The sequence below is a fragment of the Oryctolagus cuniculus genome, chromosome 2, assembly GCF_964237555.1.
Source record: "Oryctolagus cuniculus chromosome 2, mOryCun1.1, whole genome shotgun sequence".
Lineage (NCBI taxonomy): Eukaryota > Metazoa > Chordata > Mammalia > Lagomorpha > Leporidae > Oryctolagus > Oryctolagus cuniculus.
The window spans coordinates 11055426-11075450 of NC_091433.1; the positions used below are offsets into that span (position 1 = coordinate 11055426).

At 49.8% G+C, this 20025-nt stretch overlaps 1 protein-coding gene across 1 annotated transcript; it reads right to left on the reverse strand.

Annotated features, from left to right (window-relative positions):
* Positions 1-18891: 18891 nt before the first annotated feature.
* LOC138848688 (fibroblast growth factor-binding protein 1-like) lies at positions 18892-19467 on the reverse strand. The gene has a single exon (XM_070069496.1). The coding sequence runs from the start codon at positions 19465-19467 to the stop codon at positions 18892-18894; it is 576 nt and encodes a 191-aa protein (XP_069925597.1).
* Between the last annotated feature and the right edge of the window lie 558 nt (positions 19468-20025).

The window sequence follows — 20025 nt, forward strand, 5'->3', positions numbered from 1 at the left end:
GCCTACCATGACTGTGCCCCTCTTTTCAGCTGATAGGTCTGTGGTTGGCTGAAGGGGTAGGCCTGACCCTCCCTGCCAAATACATGTTGTTCTTGGGTTGCCATCTGGTGGCACCGAGTCCTGTAGGGTACTTGACTCAGTGTCATAATGGAGTTGCTCTCTGTGATGTGGCAGAATCTGGCCATATTACAGGTGCATTGAGAACCTGCTCCACCATAGTTTTGACTACCTGGTTCACTCAGAGTTAGATGATGGTATACTGTGCACTTAAAAAGGGCCCCTATAGTGGCTCACAGCCAGGACACTCAGGGGCCACTTCAAGCCCCTTGTCATTCCCAGGTAGGTGGCATCCCCAGGCCATGGAGTGGACTTTTAATGACTTGACTGCCCTATTGGCTGTGACTGCCATCTCACAGTAATTCACCAAGATGACCAACACCAAGGAAAGCAGGAGGGACACCAGATCCACGTTCTCCCGGCCTGTTAGAGAATATGGTGCTGTGTCCCAGGCCACATACACATGATCTACAAGGAACGTGATATTCCAGATACCTGGGGGGCAGGAACTCTGTGCACTGCAATGCCAGGTACATGTTCCCATGGTGAATGCAGTGGTGAACCTGAAGAGTCTACAGTGATTCCCAGCTTGCTGCAGGCATCGTTGTAAAGAAACAGTCAAGGACAAGATTCTGAACAAGAGAATTAATGTGGCTTTTGAGTATACTGAGCACTCCAAGAACTGAGCTAGATTCCTGAAATGTTGAAGGAAAACGATCAGAAAGAGAAGGAAGCAGAGAGCAAGGTACCAGCTTCTATGAGCCCCAGCCTGCTCCACTCAGAGAAGCCACTTTGTCAGGAGCAGTGGAAAGGACCCAAGCTGCCGAGACCTGTTCCCTGAGATTCATGGTGTGATATCTGTAAGATTAAAAAAAGACCTCTGAACTATTAAAGAAAAACTTGACTGAAAAATAAGCTGGACACGTGGTGTTGTTAGCACTGTGGCTTGGGTCTCAGTCAGAGTGCATGAGCGTTAATGCAGCTGGACTCAGAGAGAGGACTCCCATTGTTGAGACTGGAACAGAAAAGGTTGCATTTCAGAAAGACCTGCTCTCTGTATCCCTCTCAGCCCAGAATCCCTCAACCATTGCTCTGTTCTGTTTTGTTGTGTTTCTTGATCCTATTGGTAACATATGAAGGGACATACTGGGTGATCCAAGGAGACATAGACTCAAATGGGTTTCTTCTACCAGTACCTGGTTTTGGTTATTGGATATGGAAGATTCCAGAGCATGAGATCATGATGATTTGTTAGAATCTGTCAACTCTGGTGGACTCCCACAGCGGTTCCATTAGGAAGTAAGAGGGGACAACATTGAACTTGGCACGTTCTCCCATTACATCTGTCCATGAATACTGACCTCCCTATAAGGGAGGTTTGCTGTGGGTGGGTAGTTGAGTGGCAAAGGGAGATTCAGTGATAGGGCATTTGAACAAACAGGCTACACCACCATGCAAGGAAAGTCAGATTCCCAAAACCTACAGAGTTGTGTTTAGATATATAGTCCAATTTCAGGTTACTTTTTGTACAGAATGAAGTAATGGTTGGTTGTCTTGTTTTCTTTTGGGTATTCAGTTATGCTGCCATCATTTGAGGAAAAGATTTTTTAAACTTTCTTTGAAATTGTAGTAAAGGGCATGTAATTTTTATCATCATCGCCTTTTTTAGATAGATTAGTCCTATCAACTTTTTGCATATTATTGTATAAATATCACTCCCATCATCCTGCATAACTTCTAATCTCATACAATGATGAACGTATAACTGTATAAATGCTAATGTTAAATTTCACTTCACCCAAGTCCCTGGCAAACAGCATTCAACTTCCTGTCTCAAACAGATTCCTCTGTGTCTCTCATGTAGGTGGCATGGTACAATATTACTCTCTGTGAAGGCTTCTTTCACTGTGTGTAACATCCTCTTAGTTGCTCTCTGTGCCATGGATGTCAGAATCTACATTCTCTAAAGACCTGAATAATACTCTAGAATTTCTGTACCATGTGTTACCTGTGCTTTCACCACCAGTGCACACGAGGGTGCTTCTCTGAGTTACAGCTCCTGAGAACACACTGCTGTGCGTGTGAAGTGCTAATACCTAGTAGAGACTGTGCCTTCTGTCTTGTGGGGTGTACATCACTAGCAGAATCCCAACACAAAATTGTAGTGCATGTTGAATTAATCAAAGTACCCAGTGTCTCAACAAAACAGTGTTTTTGCAGAGCTTCCATACAAATGGTTTTGAGGTTGTCTCTCAATGAGATTTTGAATTCTATTTCTTTAGAGGGAAGGAGAGAGGGAGTGAATGCCTGGTCCCTGGGAAGAACTCAGCACAGTACCTGGTACATAGCAAGTGAGAGACAGATGTTGGTGTCAATGGAGTTGGTGTGATACCCAAATGTCCCTGTGAGGTTGTCACCCTGCTCATTGACCCCTATAAAGCTCAGGGTGGGCTGGTGAGTGCACAGTGTAGCCCTGTCCCACACCTGCCCATCCTCCTGGCTCCTGTAAGAGGCACCAAAAGCAGCAGTTACTACCCTGCTTCCTCACGTTTCCTTCTTGGTGGTGTGGTGACAAGGGCCTGACAACAGTTCTTCTGCTCCTCCCAACTCCCAAGTTAAAACACATCAGATCTATTATACTAGTGTGTGAATGACTACAGGCACCCCTGCACCCCTCCCTCTTGACCTCGCCCAGCTTCTGCCACTCTCACATCCCTTGGCTGCCCTGTGCCAGCTTGGTTCCCGTTACCCCATTCCATTCCTGAGATGCTCAGGAGGGCGGCTCCAGTCTGTTTCTGTTCATCTCAGCCCCAAGTCTCCCAGCACTTTCTGCCTGCACTGCCCATGTGTTTGCTCAGGTTTTTTTTTTTTTTTTAATTATTGATTGGGAGAGAGAAATAGATTGAGCTCTGCTTCCACAGGTTAACTCCAAATACCTGCCGTACCTCAAATGGGGGTCAAACATGGAGCTGGAAACTCAACCAACTTCTCCCACATGGGGGTGGGGAACCCAGTTCCTTTAGTCACCACCACTGCACACCAGGGCCTGGATGGGCAGGAACTGAGAAGGAGCAGAGCCAGTGTTGGACCCAGGAGATGTGAGTGAGCCCTGGGCATCTTGGCCTCTAGGGCAAATGCCTGCAGCTCCCTCCTCCCTCCGTTACAGTCTCCTTGCAGGCTGGTGTGTGTACGGAGGCCTCTCTCCTACTGCCCAGGAAGGAGCTCTGCAAGTCGGGGGACCTGCACATGGCAGGGCTTGGCTGGACTAACTTGAGTGAGGACAGGGGGTCCTCTAGCTGGTGGTCTCGGCTGCCAGATCTCCTGGGTCACTCTTGCTTCTCCCATACAAACGATGCAACCTTGACCATATCCAAACCCCGCAGTACACTGGGTTCCCCTCCTGGAATCTGCACACTGCATACCATTCAAACACCACAGTCCAGTGGACCAATCTATGAAGACAGGGGCACAAGACCGGGTCATATCAGGGGACCACTGAGGATGGGTGGGGAGGTCCCACCCTGGCTGTTCCACCCACTGATATTCTGGTTTAGGTTGATGAGATCATGTGGGACCAGACACAGACACACACAGAGTGAACGCATTTTGAAACAGCACCTGAGTTTAATTTGCTTTTGAATTCAGCAGGAAGTGCAGGTGTCTCCCTGAAATCACCAGGCTGACTCCTTCAGCTCAGAGACAGCACTGGGGGCCCAGGGCCAGGCGCCCAGGTCACAGCCTCTGCCAACCACACCTCAGGAAGTGAGCATCAGCAGAGGGCGGGACACAGACTCTGTCCCAACACCGCCCTGCGCTCTCCTAGCACAGATGTCCCTGCCTGATGGGAACCTGGGAGCTGCACATACACAGAGGAGCCTAAGACACCAGCTGCCTGAAGCACCTGCTCTTATCACCCAGGAGGAAGACTGGGGCCGAGGGCGACGCTGCAGAACAAGCTGCGGGAGGCCCCGTCACTCCCGGGTCATCTACTGGGACTTCTGCTGGGACCAGTGCTCGTCCTCCTGCTGGGCTGGCTGTGTCTGGTGCTGCTGTTCCTGCTGGCCCTCGTGCTGACTTGTCTTCTGGGATGCATTCTTGGATTGGTGGGCGGGGCTCATCTTGTTTTGACTTGTGGTGGGGGCGGGCCTTTTGCTCTGCATTGCCTCCATGGAGAACTCTTAATCTGTGTCTTTGGATGGCTCTGTCTGGGATGGCTGCTTCCCCTTGACTCACACCGTGGGGGTGGGCTCCCTGACAGACGTCTTGGAAGCCAGAGTGGAGCTTAGCAGCGTGAGACTGGATTCTGGATACTTGGTACCACACACCCTGGTATTCAAGATGGCCTTGGAGTCCTCACAGATGCGGTTCAAATGGCGCAGGTGCCAGCCAATTTGTCTCCAGTAGACCTTGTCGTTGTTCAGGCAGTGCAGGCACGCCGTGGGGTTGCCCGCAAAGACACAGGAGAACTCGTGGTGCAGTCGAACACAATGGGCCTGCAGATGGACTCCTTCCTCCTGCCTGGTCACGGTCACATTGCATTTGGCCTGGTCTCTGCTGACAAAGCTGCCAGTGACAATGACCTGGGTTGGCGGGCTTGTGGACACTATCACGGGCTTCTCCAGAGGAACCCACCCATCCTGCTCCGCCTCCAAATTCACTTCATCCTGTTCTCCACTTTGGGCCTCTGTCAGGAGCCCCTGAGCAGCCAGCAGGAGGACGGAGAGCAGGGTGAGAGTGCGGGTCCACATGGTTCAGCTGGGCGGGCACCTGTTGGACAAAAGGCAGGGTCAGTGGTGCAGGGTCAGGGGTGCAAGGGTCAGTGGTGTAGGGGTCAGTGGTGTAAGTTCAGTATTGCAGGGTCAGTGGTGCAGGTCAGGGTGCAGGGTCCATGGTTCAGGGTCAGGGGTGCTGGATTCCGTTATATAGGGTCAAAACAAATGGTGGTGAAGAGTTTCAGTGTGCACTCCCTCCTCGGTACCACAGTCCTGCCTACTTAAGGAGGAGACAAGCATCCTCTGACTCTGGGATGCCTGGGCAAGCAGCCCAACCTCTCCCACGTGCACCTGCCCTGAGACTGCAGTGACCCAGGCTGCCAGTCCTCACCTGCCCTCGGCACTCACTGAGCCTTGTGAGCGCTCAGTCCCTCGTCCCCTCACTCACCCACTCCTGCTCCTCCCACCCATTACGTCCTGCAGCACTCACTCAGCAAGCACTTACTGAGCACCTACTGCATGCCATGCACTAGTTAGGTTGTCTACACACTGAGGTGAATGAGAAAGCCTTGGATCTTTAAGAATATGAGGCTGATCCCTGGGAACTGTAAATAGCACTGACCAGGGATTCTGTCCCATCAGTGTCCTAATCTCTTCTAGGAAAAGTCATTTCCTCCTCTGAGCCTCAGTTCCTGCACCTGGCACTCGAGGTCTGCATGAATTCATCACCAACTCCTCCTGCTGCCCCGTGCTTGGTCTCTATCTCATTGTTCCACAGACACCCAGGACCCAAGATGGAAAGGGGGCAGGGAGAGTGCTGAAGGTGCCAGGAGGTGACCCAGAGGCTGAACCCCATGGAGGCTGACACAGGGGCTGTGGTCAGGAAGCTGTCTGGGGGGAAGTAAGAGCTCAGGAAGTGCATGAATGTGTGAGCTCATCTGATCCCAGCAGGGAAAGAGAAACAGGGAGGGGAGCAGCCAGTTTCAGACAGCGTTTGGAGTGCAGGTGGAAAGCAAGAATCCTACCCAGTTAGGTTTGCCACCTGAGTGCTGAGCACACAAACGCCCTTAACCAATCCTTGAAAAAATTGCAGAATTCATAGCAAGGCTTTCAGCTCAATAGAAACCATGCGTAAATGCATGTCCCTTCCCTACTTCACATAGTAACTAAGGAGAACCAATTACCAGGCTCGTGACTCCTCCCTTACTACTCCTGGACTTCAACTGTTCTCCAAGACTTAAGGACCCACTGTCCCCCCTGTCCTCCACAGCTGCCCTGTCTCCCTTACAATCATCCTGCAGGCTTGCACAGGGGAACAGCTTGTTCTGGACTAAGGCACCTGCTTCATCCCGGGCCACTCTGTAAACACCTCGTCTCCCTGCCCATCTCCTCTCTGCCCAGTGTGGAGCAAGTGGTCTACTTCCTTCCCAGGAACATCAGTTACTGCACAGATTACTTGAATCCATCCACACTGGGAGGAAGAATGAAGCCAATTCTAAAGACACTGACTGCACGCTGAGCACTGGTCCAGCGTTCCAGCCTCACCTTGTTTAATCCACAGAAAACCTTGCAACCAGGCTGATTACAGGAACAGCCCCAAGAAGGAGTCCTGGCAGTGAGGCCCGGCCAGGTAAGTACCGTGCTGGTCCCGTGTGTGCAGGAACAGAGCCCCGCAGGGAGCAAACCCATCTCCCCACCCCTTCCTGCCACCTCTTGTAGTCACCCCTGCTCTGCACTGCTCACCTAACTTTGAGACAATGCTGGCAAAAGAACCTGTGAACCAAGCAGGATTTAGCACTGATAAGTTGATTTATGTAAGCTGAGATCTTTTCCCAAAATGAAAGAATTGTGGAGCTCGTGCAGTGGCGCAATGGGTTAATCCTCCTCTTGTGGCGCCAGCATCCCATATGGCACCGGTTCTAGTCCCGGCTGCTCCTCTTCCAATCCAGCTCTCTGCTGTGGCCTGGGAAAGCAGTAGAAGATGGCCCAAGTGCTTGCGTCCCTGCACCCACATGGGAAACCAGGAATCAGAACCTGCTCCTGGCTTCGGATCAGCACAGTTCCAGCCCTTGAACCATTGGGGGAGTGTACCAATAGAAGGAAGACCTTCCTCTCTGTCTCTGCCTCTCACTATCTGTAACTCTACCTGTCAAATATAATAAATAAAATCTTTAAAAAAAGATGGAAATTTGTTTATAAAGGGGGCAGGCCCAGAAAATGGCACTGTCCACATTTCCTCCTTGGTTTGGTCCGCATCCAGGGATTGGGAGTGTGCCAGAGCCACTGTGGGTGGGACAGAAGGACTAATACTCCAGCTGACGGCTCACTCATGTCCCACGGCCTCCTCCTACCACACTGGGGCCCCTCAGAGCCTGGGAAGTGGGGCAGGAAGTGAAGCTCTGGAGAGAGAGAGAGAGAGCGAGGCTCTTACCAGTCCTGCGTCTGCAGATCCAGCGCAATCCCCGAAGCCAGGCGAGGTGCAGGTTGCAGCTGTCTCAGGGGAGGTGCAGGGCAGGGTCTGCTATTTGTACAGGAGCCCAAGCCCACAGGGGTTACAGCTCTCATACCTGAGGAGCTGAGCTCATACTGCCCTGGGCCATGTGCCTTCCCCTTAGGAACCAGGCAGGTCCTGCAGGAAAGTGCTTGGGGGCATACTATCCAGTGTCCCCTGAAATGAGCTTCACATTGATCTAACACACATGTTGCTAATTGAATGTCTTTTGTATCCCTATGAGCATGCCTGCTTCTGCTCCTATGCCCTGCACATTCTCCCACCACTGCAATTTCTCAGATCTGAGGACCTTAGGGCCACTGATTAGAAAATCTTGGGATAACAACACTATACTATAAATGACAAGGAACAGGAATTCCACTAGAGGACTGGATTAGGGCACAGGGTGGACCCAGCAGGTTGAGGACCTGGCAGAGCCCAGCACTGACACTGACAGTTCACGCGGGTCTCTGGGTGTGACACTGGGAGGAACGGAGGATCTGACTCCAGCCAACAGGGCTCAGCTTTGCTGGGAAGCAGGCCCCCCTCTTTACCTTCACAGGGACTAAAACGTCCTTCAGGTTCTCTCTGAAGCAATCATCTGACCGATGTCTGGCAGATTTCTCAAAAGAAGGCATGGACCTGGCCTCCAGGTACATAGGGAAATGCTCACCATCACCATCCTCAGGGAAAAGTCAGTCAAAGCCCCAGTCAGTTCTCATCCCACCCTAGTCAGAATAACGATATCAGAAAGACAGAGAGTCACCGCTGTGGCAGGGTCGCAGCAGAAGGAGGACTTCACACACTGCTGGTGGAAATGTAAACTAGCATGGCCACTATGGAGAGCAGCATGGGGGCTGTTCAGACCCTGAAGACTGATCTACCCCAGATCCAGCAACCCCACCCCTGGGTGTGTGTGCACAGGACAGGACGTGAGCTGGGGAAGAGATGTGAGTGCAGCACTCACTGCTCAGCATAGACCAGGTGTCCTGCAGTGGATAAATGGGGAGAGGAAATCTGATGTGTTCACAGGGACATAGACCTAGACACAGAGTGAAGCATGATCGGGGCAAAATAAATAATGAGAAACTGTCATTGGTGGAATGTGGGTGGAATTAAAGGACAGTATATTAAGAGAAACAAGACAGACAGAGAAAGACAAATACTACACATTCTCCCCTAACAGTGGAAGCTAAAAATTTTGATCTGAAAGAGAAGTGGAGAGTAAACAGTGGTCTCCAGGGACTGAGAAGATAGAGAGAGGAAGGGGTGGGGAAGGGGTGAGGAGCGAGCACAAAATGGCAGTGCACTTGAGGGATCAGCTCTAACGCTGTATAGCACAGTGGGGGGACGGCTGTTGACAATAATTTATAGTTTGTATCTAAATATTGGAAAAGAGGATTTAAATCTCCCCCCAAAAAAAGAAAATATTTTTGAAGTGACACATTTGACAATACCCTGGTTTACAACTGCATATTATATCTATGTGTCAAACTACTCATGTTACCCAATATAAGTAAAATTCTCAAGTGTGAGTTAAAATTCTCATATTAACTCAATCATCTGACAGAATTCAATGACTAATTAATCTTAAACTCAGAACTTAAAGCATCCAAAACTTGAACAAGTGTTCCTATCCATCAGTTAGATTCCAGCTCAGTTGGTTTTACTTCCTCCCAGACTGATGAAGGACACCTGCTGTAGTTTCCAGAGGAATTGGTGACTCCATGGTGACATCGTGCACTGACCTCATCCCGACAGACAAGCCCTGGGGTGAGCAGAGTTGGCTCCTTGCCCTTGCTCAGGAGATCTCCTTCCAGCTGACTGATAAGCACACCACCTGCACAGCACAGGGCATCTGCAAGTCTTTCCCAGCCTGGTCACAGCAGATCTTTATGGCCTCTGTGCTGGTGTGGCCATTGCTATCACCTGCAATGCAAGAGTGCTTCAGAACTCATGGGAGAAGAATGCAATTAAGAGATAAATTGATTTTGGTTCAACAATGTTTGAGGGTCTGGGATTGTGTTGTCCCGGGTAAGACTTTCCCGTGGGATCTCAGCATCCTACATGAGGGCCAGTCTGAGTCCCAGCTGTTCCACTTCCAATGTTGCTCCCTGCTAATGGCCTGGGAAAGCAGCAGAAATAGCCCAGGTGCGAGGGTCCCTCCACCCATTTGGAGACCCTGAGAAGGCTCCTGGCTCCTGGCTTCAGAGTGGGCCAGCCATGGCCATTGTTGACTTTTAGTTAGTGAACTGGCAGAAGGAAGATTTCTCTCTGTCTCTCCTGCTCTCTCTATAATTGATTTTCAAAGCAATAAATAAGTATTTTAAAAAAATTTATAATCCATGTGAACATTTTTCACAGCATGCATTTTCTATGAATTTTTTAACTATCAGTCCAATTCATACTTTGAATAAAAGAGCTAGGAGAAAGGTGAGCCTGGAGCATCCCTTGCTTAGTGTCCCTTTGCTGACATTGCAGATCTGGGTGCCCCAAAACGATGGCAGTTTTGCAGCATCAAAGACCCCCTTGAAGGACACATTTTCTCTAACTCAAGTCTATTGCCAACCTGTAGGAGGCTGGACACTCCTGTTACTGATCCTCTAACAATAAATCTTTCATGCTACCCAAAGCTTATCATAGATCTCCTAAAACCTAATAAATTATACCTATAGTGTGTGCTTTTTTTGTTTTTTGACAGGTAGAGTGGACAATGAGAGAGAGAGACGGAGAGAAAGGTCTTCCTTTTGCTGTTGGTTCACTCTCCAGTGGCCGCCGTGGCCGGTGCGCAGCGGCTGGCGCACCACGCTGATCTGAAGCCAGGAGCCAGGTGCTTCTCCTGGTCTCCCATACAGGAGCAGGGCCCAAGGACTTGGACCATCCTCCACTGCACTCCCGGGCCACAGAAGAGAGCTGGCCTGGAAGAGAGGCAACCAGGACAGAATCCGGCGCCCCGACCAGGACTAAAACCTGGTGTGCCAGTGCCACAGGTGGAGGATTAGCCTCTGGAGCCGCGGGGCCAGCCGACCTGCATAACTTCTAATCTCACAAAATGATGAACATATAAATGTATAAATGTTAACGTTCAGTTTCACCTCACCCACGTCCCTGGCAGCCATAATTCACCTTGCTGTCTCTAACAGTTCCCTCTAGGTCTCTCAGGTAGGTGGCATGGTACAACATGAATGTATGTGATGGCTTTTTTCACTGTGTGTAACATCCTCATAGTTGTTCTCTGTGCCATGAATGAAAGAATCTCCTTTTTTGGAAGACCTGAATAATACTCTAGAATTTCTGTACCATGTGTTACCTGTCCTTTCACTCACCAGTGCACACGAGGGTGCTTCTCTGAGTTACAACTCCTGAGAATACACTGCTGTGCGTGTGAAGTGCTAATACCTAGTAGGGACTGTGCCCTCTGTCAAATGGGGTGTACACCAGCAGCAGAATACCCACACCAAATCCTAGTTCAGTTTTGAATTGCTCAAAGTTCCCAATTTTCCCGTAGTCTCAACAACACTGTGTTTTTACAGATTTTCCATAGAAATGGTTTTCTCTCAAGGAGAGAGGTTGTCTCTCAATGAGATTTTGAATTCTATTTCCTTAGAGGGAGGGAGAGAGGGAGTGAATGCCTTGTCCCTAGGGAACAACTCAGCACAGTACCTGGTACATAGCAAGTGAGAGACAGATGTTGTTTTCAGTGGAGGTGATGTGATACCCAAATGTCCCTGTGAGGCTGTCACCATGTCATTGGCCCCTACAAATCTCAGTGTATGTCCTGGTGTTCTGTTGAGTGCACAATGCTGTCCTGTCCCCCACCTGCCCATCCTCCCGAAGTCTGTCAGAGGCACCAAAAGCAGCAGTTACTACCCTGCTTCCTCACGTTTCCTTCTTGGTGGTGTGGTGACAAGGGCCTGACAACAGTTCTTCTGCTCCTCCCAACTCTTCAGTTAAAACACATCAGATCTAATATACTAGTGTGTGAATGACTACAGTCACCCCTGCACCCCTCCCTCTTGACCTCGCCCAGCTTCTGCCACTCTCACATCCCTTGGCTGCCTTGTGCCAGCTTGGTTCCCGTTACCCCATTCCATTCCTGAGATGCTCAGGAGGGCGGCTCCAGTCTGTTTCTGTTCATCTCAGCCCCAAGTCTCCCAGCACTTTCTGCCTGCACTGCCCATGTGTTTGCTCAGTTTATTTGTTTATTTCTTAAATTTTTTCATTGGGAGGGAGAAAGAGATTGAGCTCTGTTTCAACAGGTTAACTCCCAATCTGGCCATGCCTCAAACTGGAGTCTATTATGGAGCTGGAAACTCAACCAAATTCTCCCACGTGGTGGGGGGAACCCAGTTCCTTTAGTCACCACCACTGCACACCAGGGCCTGTATAGGCAGGAACTGAGAAGGAGCAGAGCCAGTGTTGGACCCAGGCACTGTGACTGAGCCCTGGGCATCTTGGCCTCTAGGACAAATGCCTGCAGCTCTTCCTGCTCCCCTTACAGCCTCCTCTCAGGCTGCTGTGTGTACCCAGGCCTCTCTCCCACTGCCCAGGAAGGAGCTCTGCAAGTCGGGGGACCTGCACATGGTAGGGGCTGAGCAGCTCTGACTTGCGTGAGGAGAGGGGGTTCCTCTAGCTTGTGTCTCAGCTGCCAGAACTCCTGGGATCACCCAGTCTTGCTTCTCCCTTAAAGCTATGCAACCCTGACCGTGACCAAATACACAGTACACTGGGTTCCCCTCCTGAAATCACCACACTGCATACCAATCAAACACCACAGTCCAGTGCACGACTTTATGAAGCAAGGACCCTGGATTGGATCATAACAGGGGACCACTGAGGATGGGTGGGGAAGTCCCACCCTGGCTGTTCTACCCACTGATATTCTGGTTTAGGTTGATGAGATCCTGTTGAACCAGAAACAAAGAGACACAAACACGGGCTGAATCCCTATGAGCATGCTTCATCTACCTCTAAACTCTGCACATTTTCCCACCGTTGCACTTTCTCAGCTCTGGGGTCCTTGGTGGACACTGATTAGAAAATTTTGAGATAACAACACTGCCACTGTAAATGACAAAGGCACAGGAATTCCATTGAGGGACGGGAAGTGGGCACAGGTAGGACCCAAGGTTGAAGACATGGCAGAGCCCAGCACTGACACTGACAGTTCACGCGGGTCTCTGGGTGTGACTCTGGGAGGAACAGAGGATCTGACTCCAGCCAACAGGGCTCAGCTTTGCTGGGAAGCAGGCCCCGGTCTTTCACCTTCACTGGGACTAAAACCTCTTTCAGTTTCTCTCTGAAGAAATCATTTGTCTGATTTCTCAAAAGAAGGCATGGACATGGCCACCAAGCACATTGGAAAATGCTCACCATCACCATCCTCAGGGAAGAGCAATCAAAGCCACAGTCAGTTCTCATCCCACCCCAGTCAGAATAATGATTATCACAAAGACCGAGAGTCACAGCTGTGGCAGGGTCGCAGTAGATGGAGGACTTCACACACTGCTGGTGGAAGTGTAAACTAGCATGGCCACTATGGAGAGCAGTGTGAGGGCTGTTCAGACCCTGAAGACTGATCTACCCCAGATCTAGCAACCCCACCCTGGGTGTGTGTGCACAGGACAGGACGTGAGCTGGGGAAGAGATGTGAGTGCAGCACTCACTGCTCAGCATAGACCAGGTGTCCTGCAGTGGATAAATGGGGAGAGGAAATCTGATGTGTTCATGTGTTCACAGGGACATAGACATAGACATAGACATAGACATAGACATAGACATAGACATAGAGTGAAGCATGATCAGGGCAAAAATAAATGAGAAACTGTCATTGGTGGAATGTGGGTGGAATTAAAGGACAGTATATTAAGAGAAACAAGACAGACACAGAAAGAAAGATACCACATGTTCTCCCTTAACAGTGGAAGCTGAAAATTTTGATCTGAAAGAGAAGTGGAGAGTAAAGAGTGGTCGCCAGTGACTGAGAAGATAGAGAGAGGAAGGGGTGGGGAAGGGGTGAGGAGGGAGCACAAAATGACAGCGCACTTGAGGGCTCAGCTCTAACGCTGTATAGCACAGTGGGGGACTGCTGCGGGCAATGATTTATTGTCTATTTCTAAATATTGGAAGAGAGGATTTGAGTGCTCCAAAAAATATTTTTGAAGTGATGCATTGGCTAATACCCTGGTTTTACAACTGCATATTTAGGTGCTAAACTACTCATTTTATCCCTATATGAGTACAATTCTCAAGGGGCAGCTAAATTGTTAAAATATACTAACTCAATCATCTGACAGAATTCAATGAGATAATTAATCTTAGAATCAGAACTTAAACCATCCAAAATTTGAACAAGTTTTCCTATCTAACTGTTACGATCCTGCTGATTAGTTTTACTTCCTTCCCAGACTGATGAAGGACACCTGCTGTAGTTTCCAGAGGAATTGGTGACTCCATGGTGACATCGTGCACTGACCTCATCCCCAGAGACAAGCCCTGGGGTGAGCAGAGTTGGCTCCTTGCCCTTGGTCGGGAGATCTCCTTCCAGCTGACTGATAAGCACACCACCTGCACAGCACAGGGCACCTGCAAGTCTTTCCCAGCCTGGTCACAGCAGATCTTTATGGCCTCTGTGCTGGTGTGGCCATTGCTATCCCCTGCAATGCAAGAGTGCTTCAGAAGTCATGGGAAAAGAATGCAATTAAGAGATAAATACATTTTGGTTCTCGAAAGTTTGTAGTCAGGCATTGCAACATTCTTGTAAAGACATTCCCTGGGATCTCAGCATCCCACATGGGGGCCAGTTTGAGTCCCAGCTGTTCCACTTCCAATGCAGCTTCATGCTATGGCCTGGGAAAGCAGCAAAAATGGCCCAAGTACGAGGGTCCATCCACCATATGGAGACCCTGAGAAGGCTCTTGGATCCTGGCTTCAGCCTGGGACAGACATGGCCATTGTGGATATTTAGTTAGTGAACTGGCAGAAGGAAGATCTCTCTCTGTCTCTCCTGCTCTCTCTATAATTCTGACTTTCAAATCAATAAATAAGTCATTAAAAAGTTGTGAATCCATGTGTAAATTTTTTCACAGCATGCATTTTCTATGAACTTTTTACAGTCAAATTCATTTTTTGAATAAAAGAGTTAGGAGATAGGTGAGCCTGGAACATCCCTTGCTGAGTGTCCCTTTGCTACATTGCATATCTGGGGACCCCAGAACAATGGCAGCAATTCAGCATCAAAGACCCCTTTGAAGGACACATTTTTCTCTAACTCAAGTCTATTGCCAACCTGTAGGAGGCTGGGCACTCCAGTTGCTGATTCTCTAACAATATATATATTTCATGCTACCCAAAGGATATCATATATCTCCTAAAACCTAATAAATTATACTTACACTGTATGCATCTCCCTAGAATTTGTCAAGTATTTCTTGCAGTAAGTATCGTGATTTTTTAATGTTCAGTCATTTGCCCAATATCCTTTTGGCTCAGTAATCAAATGAAATTTGAACTCTGCATGTAAAAACAGGAATATGTAGCAGGGATTATGTGGGTCGATGCCACTAGTTAATATGATAACTATTGGCTCAGTGCCTGGATAGAGCTGAGACAGATTCTGTGCAAAATGTGCAGTTCTGGACAACTTCACAACAGGTGCATCAGAGGCTGTCAAACAGGTGTTTTGGCAGCTGTACCTCCAGGGTCTGTAAACCCAATGACATGTTCTGCCGAAAGCATGTAGAGTGGTGTGTGTGATGAAGTGTGGCAGGTGGGCCCCGAGCCCCATTGGAACAGGGCTCCTGCTACACTCTGTTAGGGACGAAGGTACGGGCACTTAATGGAGACTTGGGGTCTTAGAAAGGAGTGCCAGACCCCCACTGCACCCAGGTGTCCCCATCTGCCTGGGACCCCTCAGACCTAAGGACAGACTTGGACATCAAGCAGATTTCCCATTCCCAAGGCCTTAGAACACTCCTCCCTGAGGATGCCTGAGCTTGGTTGACTGAAAACTGAGCTCAATAATACTGATGCTTCCATTGGTGGCAGCAGTGACCTAGCCCATGAGAAGTCAGTGTGAAGAGACTGAGTAAAAGCTTGCAGTCCATGAGCTAGACAGCCAGCCAGTGCTCCTGCCTCGGGTCACTCTCCTGAGGGACAGGCTGCCCTTTCACCTTCTCCTGTGAATGACTAGGTGTCGCTGGGTTCTATGAGCCCCAGCCTGCTCCACTCAGAGAAGCCACTTTGTCAGGAGCAGTGGAAAGGACCCAAGCTGCCGAGACCTGTTCCCTGAGATTCATGGTGTGATATCTGGAAGATTAAAAATGACCTCTGGATTACTAAAGAAAAGCTTGACTGAAAAATAAGCTGGACACGTGGTGTTGTTAGCACTGTGGCTTGGGTCTCAGTCAGAGCTCATGAGCATTACTGCAGCTGGGCTCTGAGAGAGGACTCCCATTGTTGAAACTGGAGCAGAAAAGGTTGCACTTCAGAAAGACCTGCTCTCTGTATCCCTCTCAGCCCAGAATCCCTCAACCATTGCTCTGTTTTGTTTTGTTGTGTTGTGTTTCTTGATCCTATTGGTAACATATGAAGGGACATACTGGGTGATCCAAGGAGACATAGACTCAAATGGGTTTCTTCTACCAGTACCTGGTTTTGGTTATTGGATATGAAAGATTCCAGAGCATGAGATCATGATGATTTGATAGAATCTGTCAACTCTGGTGGACTCCCATAGCGGTTCCACTAGGAAGTAAGAAGGGACAACATTGAACTTGACACATTCTCCCATTACATCTGTCCATGAATACTGACCTCTCTATAAGGGAGGTTTGGCTGTAGGTGGGTAGTTGAGTGGCAAAGGGAGGTTCAGTGATAGGGCATTTGAACAAACAGGCTACACCACCATGCAAGGAAAGTCAGATTCCCAAAACCTACAGAGTTGTGTTTAGATATATAGTCCAATTTCAGGTTACTTTTTCTACAGAATGAAGTAATGGTTGGTTGTCTTGTTTTCTTTTGGGTATTCAGTTATGCTGCCATCATTTGAGGAAAAGATTTTTTAAACTTTCTTTGAAATTGTAGTAAAAGGCATGTAATTTTTATCATCATAGCCTTTTTAGATAGATTAGTCCTATCAACTTTTTGCATATTATTGTATAAATATCACTCCCATCATCCTGCATAACTTCTAATCTCATAGGATGATGAACGTATAACTGTATAAATGCTAATGTTAAATTTCACTTCACCCAAGTCCCTGGCAACCAGCACTCAACTTCCTGTCTCTAACAGTTTCCTCTAGGTCTCACATGTAGATGGCATGCTACAATATTACTCTCTGTGATGGCTTCTTTCACTGTGTGTAACATCCTCATAGTTGTCTTCTGTGCCATGGAAGTCAGAATCTCCTTTTCAGAAGACCTGAATACTACTCTAGAATTTCTGTACCATGTGTTACCTGTGCTTTCACCACCAGTGCACACGAGGGTGCTTCTCTGAGTTACAGCTCTTGAGAACAACACTGCTGTGCGTGTGAAGTGCTATTACCTAGTAGGGACTGTGCCTTCTGTCTTGTGGGGTGTACATCACTAGCAGAATCCCAACACAAAATTGTATTTCATGGTGAATTAATCAAAGTGCCCACAGTCTCAACAACACAGTGTTTCTGCAGAGGTTCCAAACAAATGGTTTTGAGGTTGTCTCTCAATGAGACTTTGAATTCTATTTCCTTAGAGGGAGGGAGAGAGGGAGTGAATGCCTGGTCCTGGGAAGAACTCAGCACAGTACCTGGTACATAGCAAGTGAGAGACAGATGTTGGTTTCAGTGGAGGTGGTGTGATACCCAAATGTCCCTGTGAGGTTGTCACCCTGCTCATTGACCCCTATAAACCTCAGGGTGGGCTGGTGAGTGCACAGTGTAGCACTGTCCACCACCTGCCCATCCTCCCGACTCCTGTAAGAGGCACCAAAAGCAGCAGTATTGCTACCCTGCTTCCTCACGTTTCCTTCTTGGTGGTGTTTTGACAAGGGACTGACAACAGTTCTTCTGCTCCTCCCAACTCCCAAGTTAAAACACGTCAGATCTATTATACTAGTGTGTGAATGACTACAGACACCCCTGCACCCCTCCCTCTTGACCTCGCCCAGCTTCTGCCACTCTCACATCCCTTGGCTGCCCTGTGCCAGCTTGGTTCCCGTTACCCCATTCCATTCCTGAGATGCTCAGGAGGGCGGCTCCAGTCTGTTTCTGTTCATCTCAGCCCCAAGTCTCCCAGCACTTTCTGCCTGCACTGCCCATGTGTTTGCTCAGGTGTTTATTTTTTTTTTTAATTTGTTCATTGGGAGAGAGAAATAGATTGAGCTCTGCTTCCACAGGTTAACTCCAAATACCTGCCGTGCCTCAAATGGGGGTCAAACATGGAGCTGGAAACTCAACCAACTTCTCCCACGTGGGTTGGGGGAACCCAGTTCCTTTAGTCACCACCACTGCACACCAGGGCCTGGATGGGCAGGAACTGAGAAAGCAGCAGAGCCAGTGTTGGACCCAGGCGCTGTGACTGAGCCCTGGGCATCTTGGCCTCTAGGACAAATGCCTGCAGCTCCCTCCTCCTTCTGTTACAGCCTCCTCGCAGGCTGGTGTGTGTACGCAGGCCGCTCTCCTACTGCCCAGGAAGGAGCTCTGCAAGTCGGGGGCCCTGCCTATGGCAGGGCTTGGCTGGACTAACTTGAGTGAGGACAGGGGGTCCTCTAGCTGGTAGTCTCGGCTGCCAGATTTCCTGGGTCACTCTTGCTTCTCCCATACAAACGATGCAACCTTGACCATATCCAAACCCCACAGTACACTGGGTTCCCCTCCTGGAATCTGCACACTGCATACCATTCAAACACCACAGTCCAGTGGACCAATCTATGAAGACAGGGGCACAAGACCGGGTCATATCAGGGGACCACTGAGGATGGGTGGGGAGGTCCCACCCTGGCTGTTCCACCCACTGATATTCTGTTTTAGATTGATGAGATCATGTGGGACCAGACACAGACACACAGAGTGAACGCATTTTGAAAAAGCACCTGAGTTTATTATGCTTGTGAATTCAGCAGGAAGTGCAGGTGTCTCCCTGAAATCACCAGGCTGACTCCTTCAGCTCAGAGACAGCACTGGGGGCCCAGGGCCAGGCGCCCAGGTCACAGCCTCTGCCAACCACACCTCAGGAAGTGAGCATCAGCAAAGGGCAGGACACAGACTCTGTCCCAACACTGCCCTGCACTCTCCTAGCACAGACGTCCCTGCCTGATGGGAACCTGGGAGCTGCACACACACAGAGGAGCCTAAGACACCACCTGCCTGAAGCACCTGCTCTTCTCCCCCAGGAGGAAGACTGGGGCCGAGGGCGACGCTGCAGAACAAGCTGGGGGAGGCCCGTCACTCCCGGGTCATCTACTGGAACTTCTGCTGGAACCAGTGCTCATCCTCCTGCTGGGCTGGCTGTGTCTGGTGCTGCTGTTCCTGCTGGCCCTCATGCTGACCTGTCTTCTGGGATGCATTCTTGGATTGGTGGGTGTGGCTTATGTTGTTTTGACTATGGTGGGGGCGGGCCTTTTGCTCTGCATTGCCTCCATGGAGAACTCTTAATGTGTGTCTTTGGATGGCTCTGTCTGGGATGGCTGCTTCCCCTTGACTGACACCGTGGGGGTGGGCTTCAGTCCCTGCACAGACATCTTGGAAGCCAGAGTGGAGCTCAGCAGTGTGAGACTGGATTCTGGATACTTGGTACCACACACCCTGGTATTCAAGATGGCCTTGGAGTCCTCACAGATGCGGTTTAAGCGGCGCAGGCGCCAGCCAATTTGTCTCCAGTAGACCTTGTCATTGTTCAAGCAGTGCAAGCACGCCGTGGGGTTGCCCGCAAAGACACAGGAGAACTCGTGGTGCAGTCGAACACAATGGGCCTGCAGATGGACTCCTTCCTCCTGCCTGGTCACGGTCACATTGCATTTGGCCTGGTCTCTGCTGACAAAGCTGCCAGTGACAATGACCTGGGTTGGCGGGCTTGTGGACACTATCACGGGCTTCTCCAGAGGAACCCACCCATCCTGCTCCGCCTCCAAATTCACGTCATCCTGTTCTCCACTTTGGGCCTCTGTCAGGAGCCCCTGAGCAGCCAGCAGGAGGACGGAGAGCAGGGTGAGAGTGCGGGTCCACATGGCTCAGCTGGGCGGGCACCTGTGGACAAAAGGCAGGGTCAGTTGTGCAGGGGTCGGGGTGCAGGTTAAGTGTGCAGGGTCAGGGTGAAGGGTCAGTGTGCAGGGTCAGTGGTGCAGTGGTCAGGGTGCAGGTTAAGTTTGCAGGGTCAGTGTGCAGGTTAAGGGTCTAGGGTCAGTGGTACAATGTCGAGGTATAGGGTCAGGTTGCAGGGTCAATAGTACTGGGTCAGTAGTGCAGGGTCAGGGTGTAGGTTGTGTGGTGCAGGGTCAAAGATGCAGGTTTCCATTAAGCAGGGAAATAACAAGTGGAAGTGAAGAGATACAGGGTGGCCTCCCTCTTCCCTGCCACTGTCCTGCCTACTTAAGGAGGAGACCAAGCATCCTCTGGCTCTGGGATGCCAGGGCAAGCAGCCCAACCTCTCCCATGTGCACCTGACCAGAGACTGCAGTGACCCAGGCTGCCAGTCCCCACCTGCCCTCTGCACTCACTGAGCCTTGTTAGCTCTCAGTCCCTCGTCCCCTCACTCACCCACTCCTGCTCCTCCCACCCACTCATTC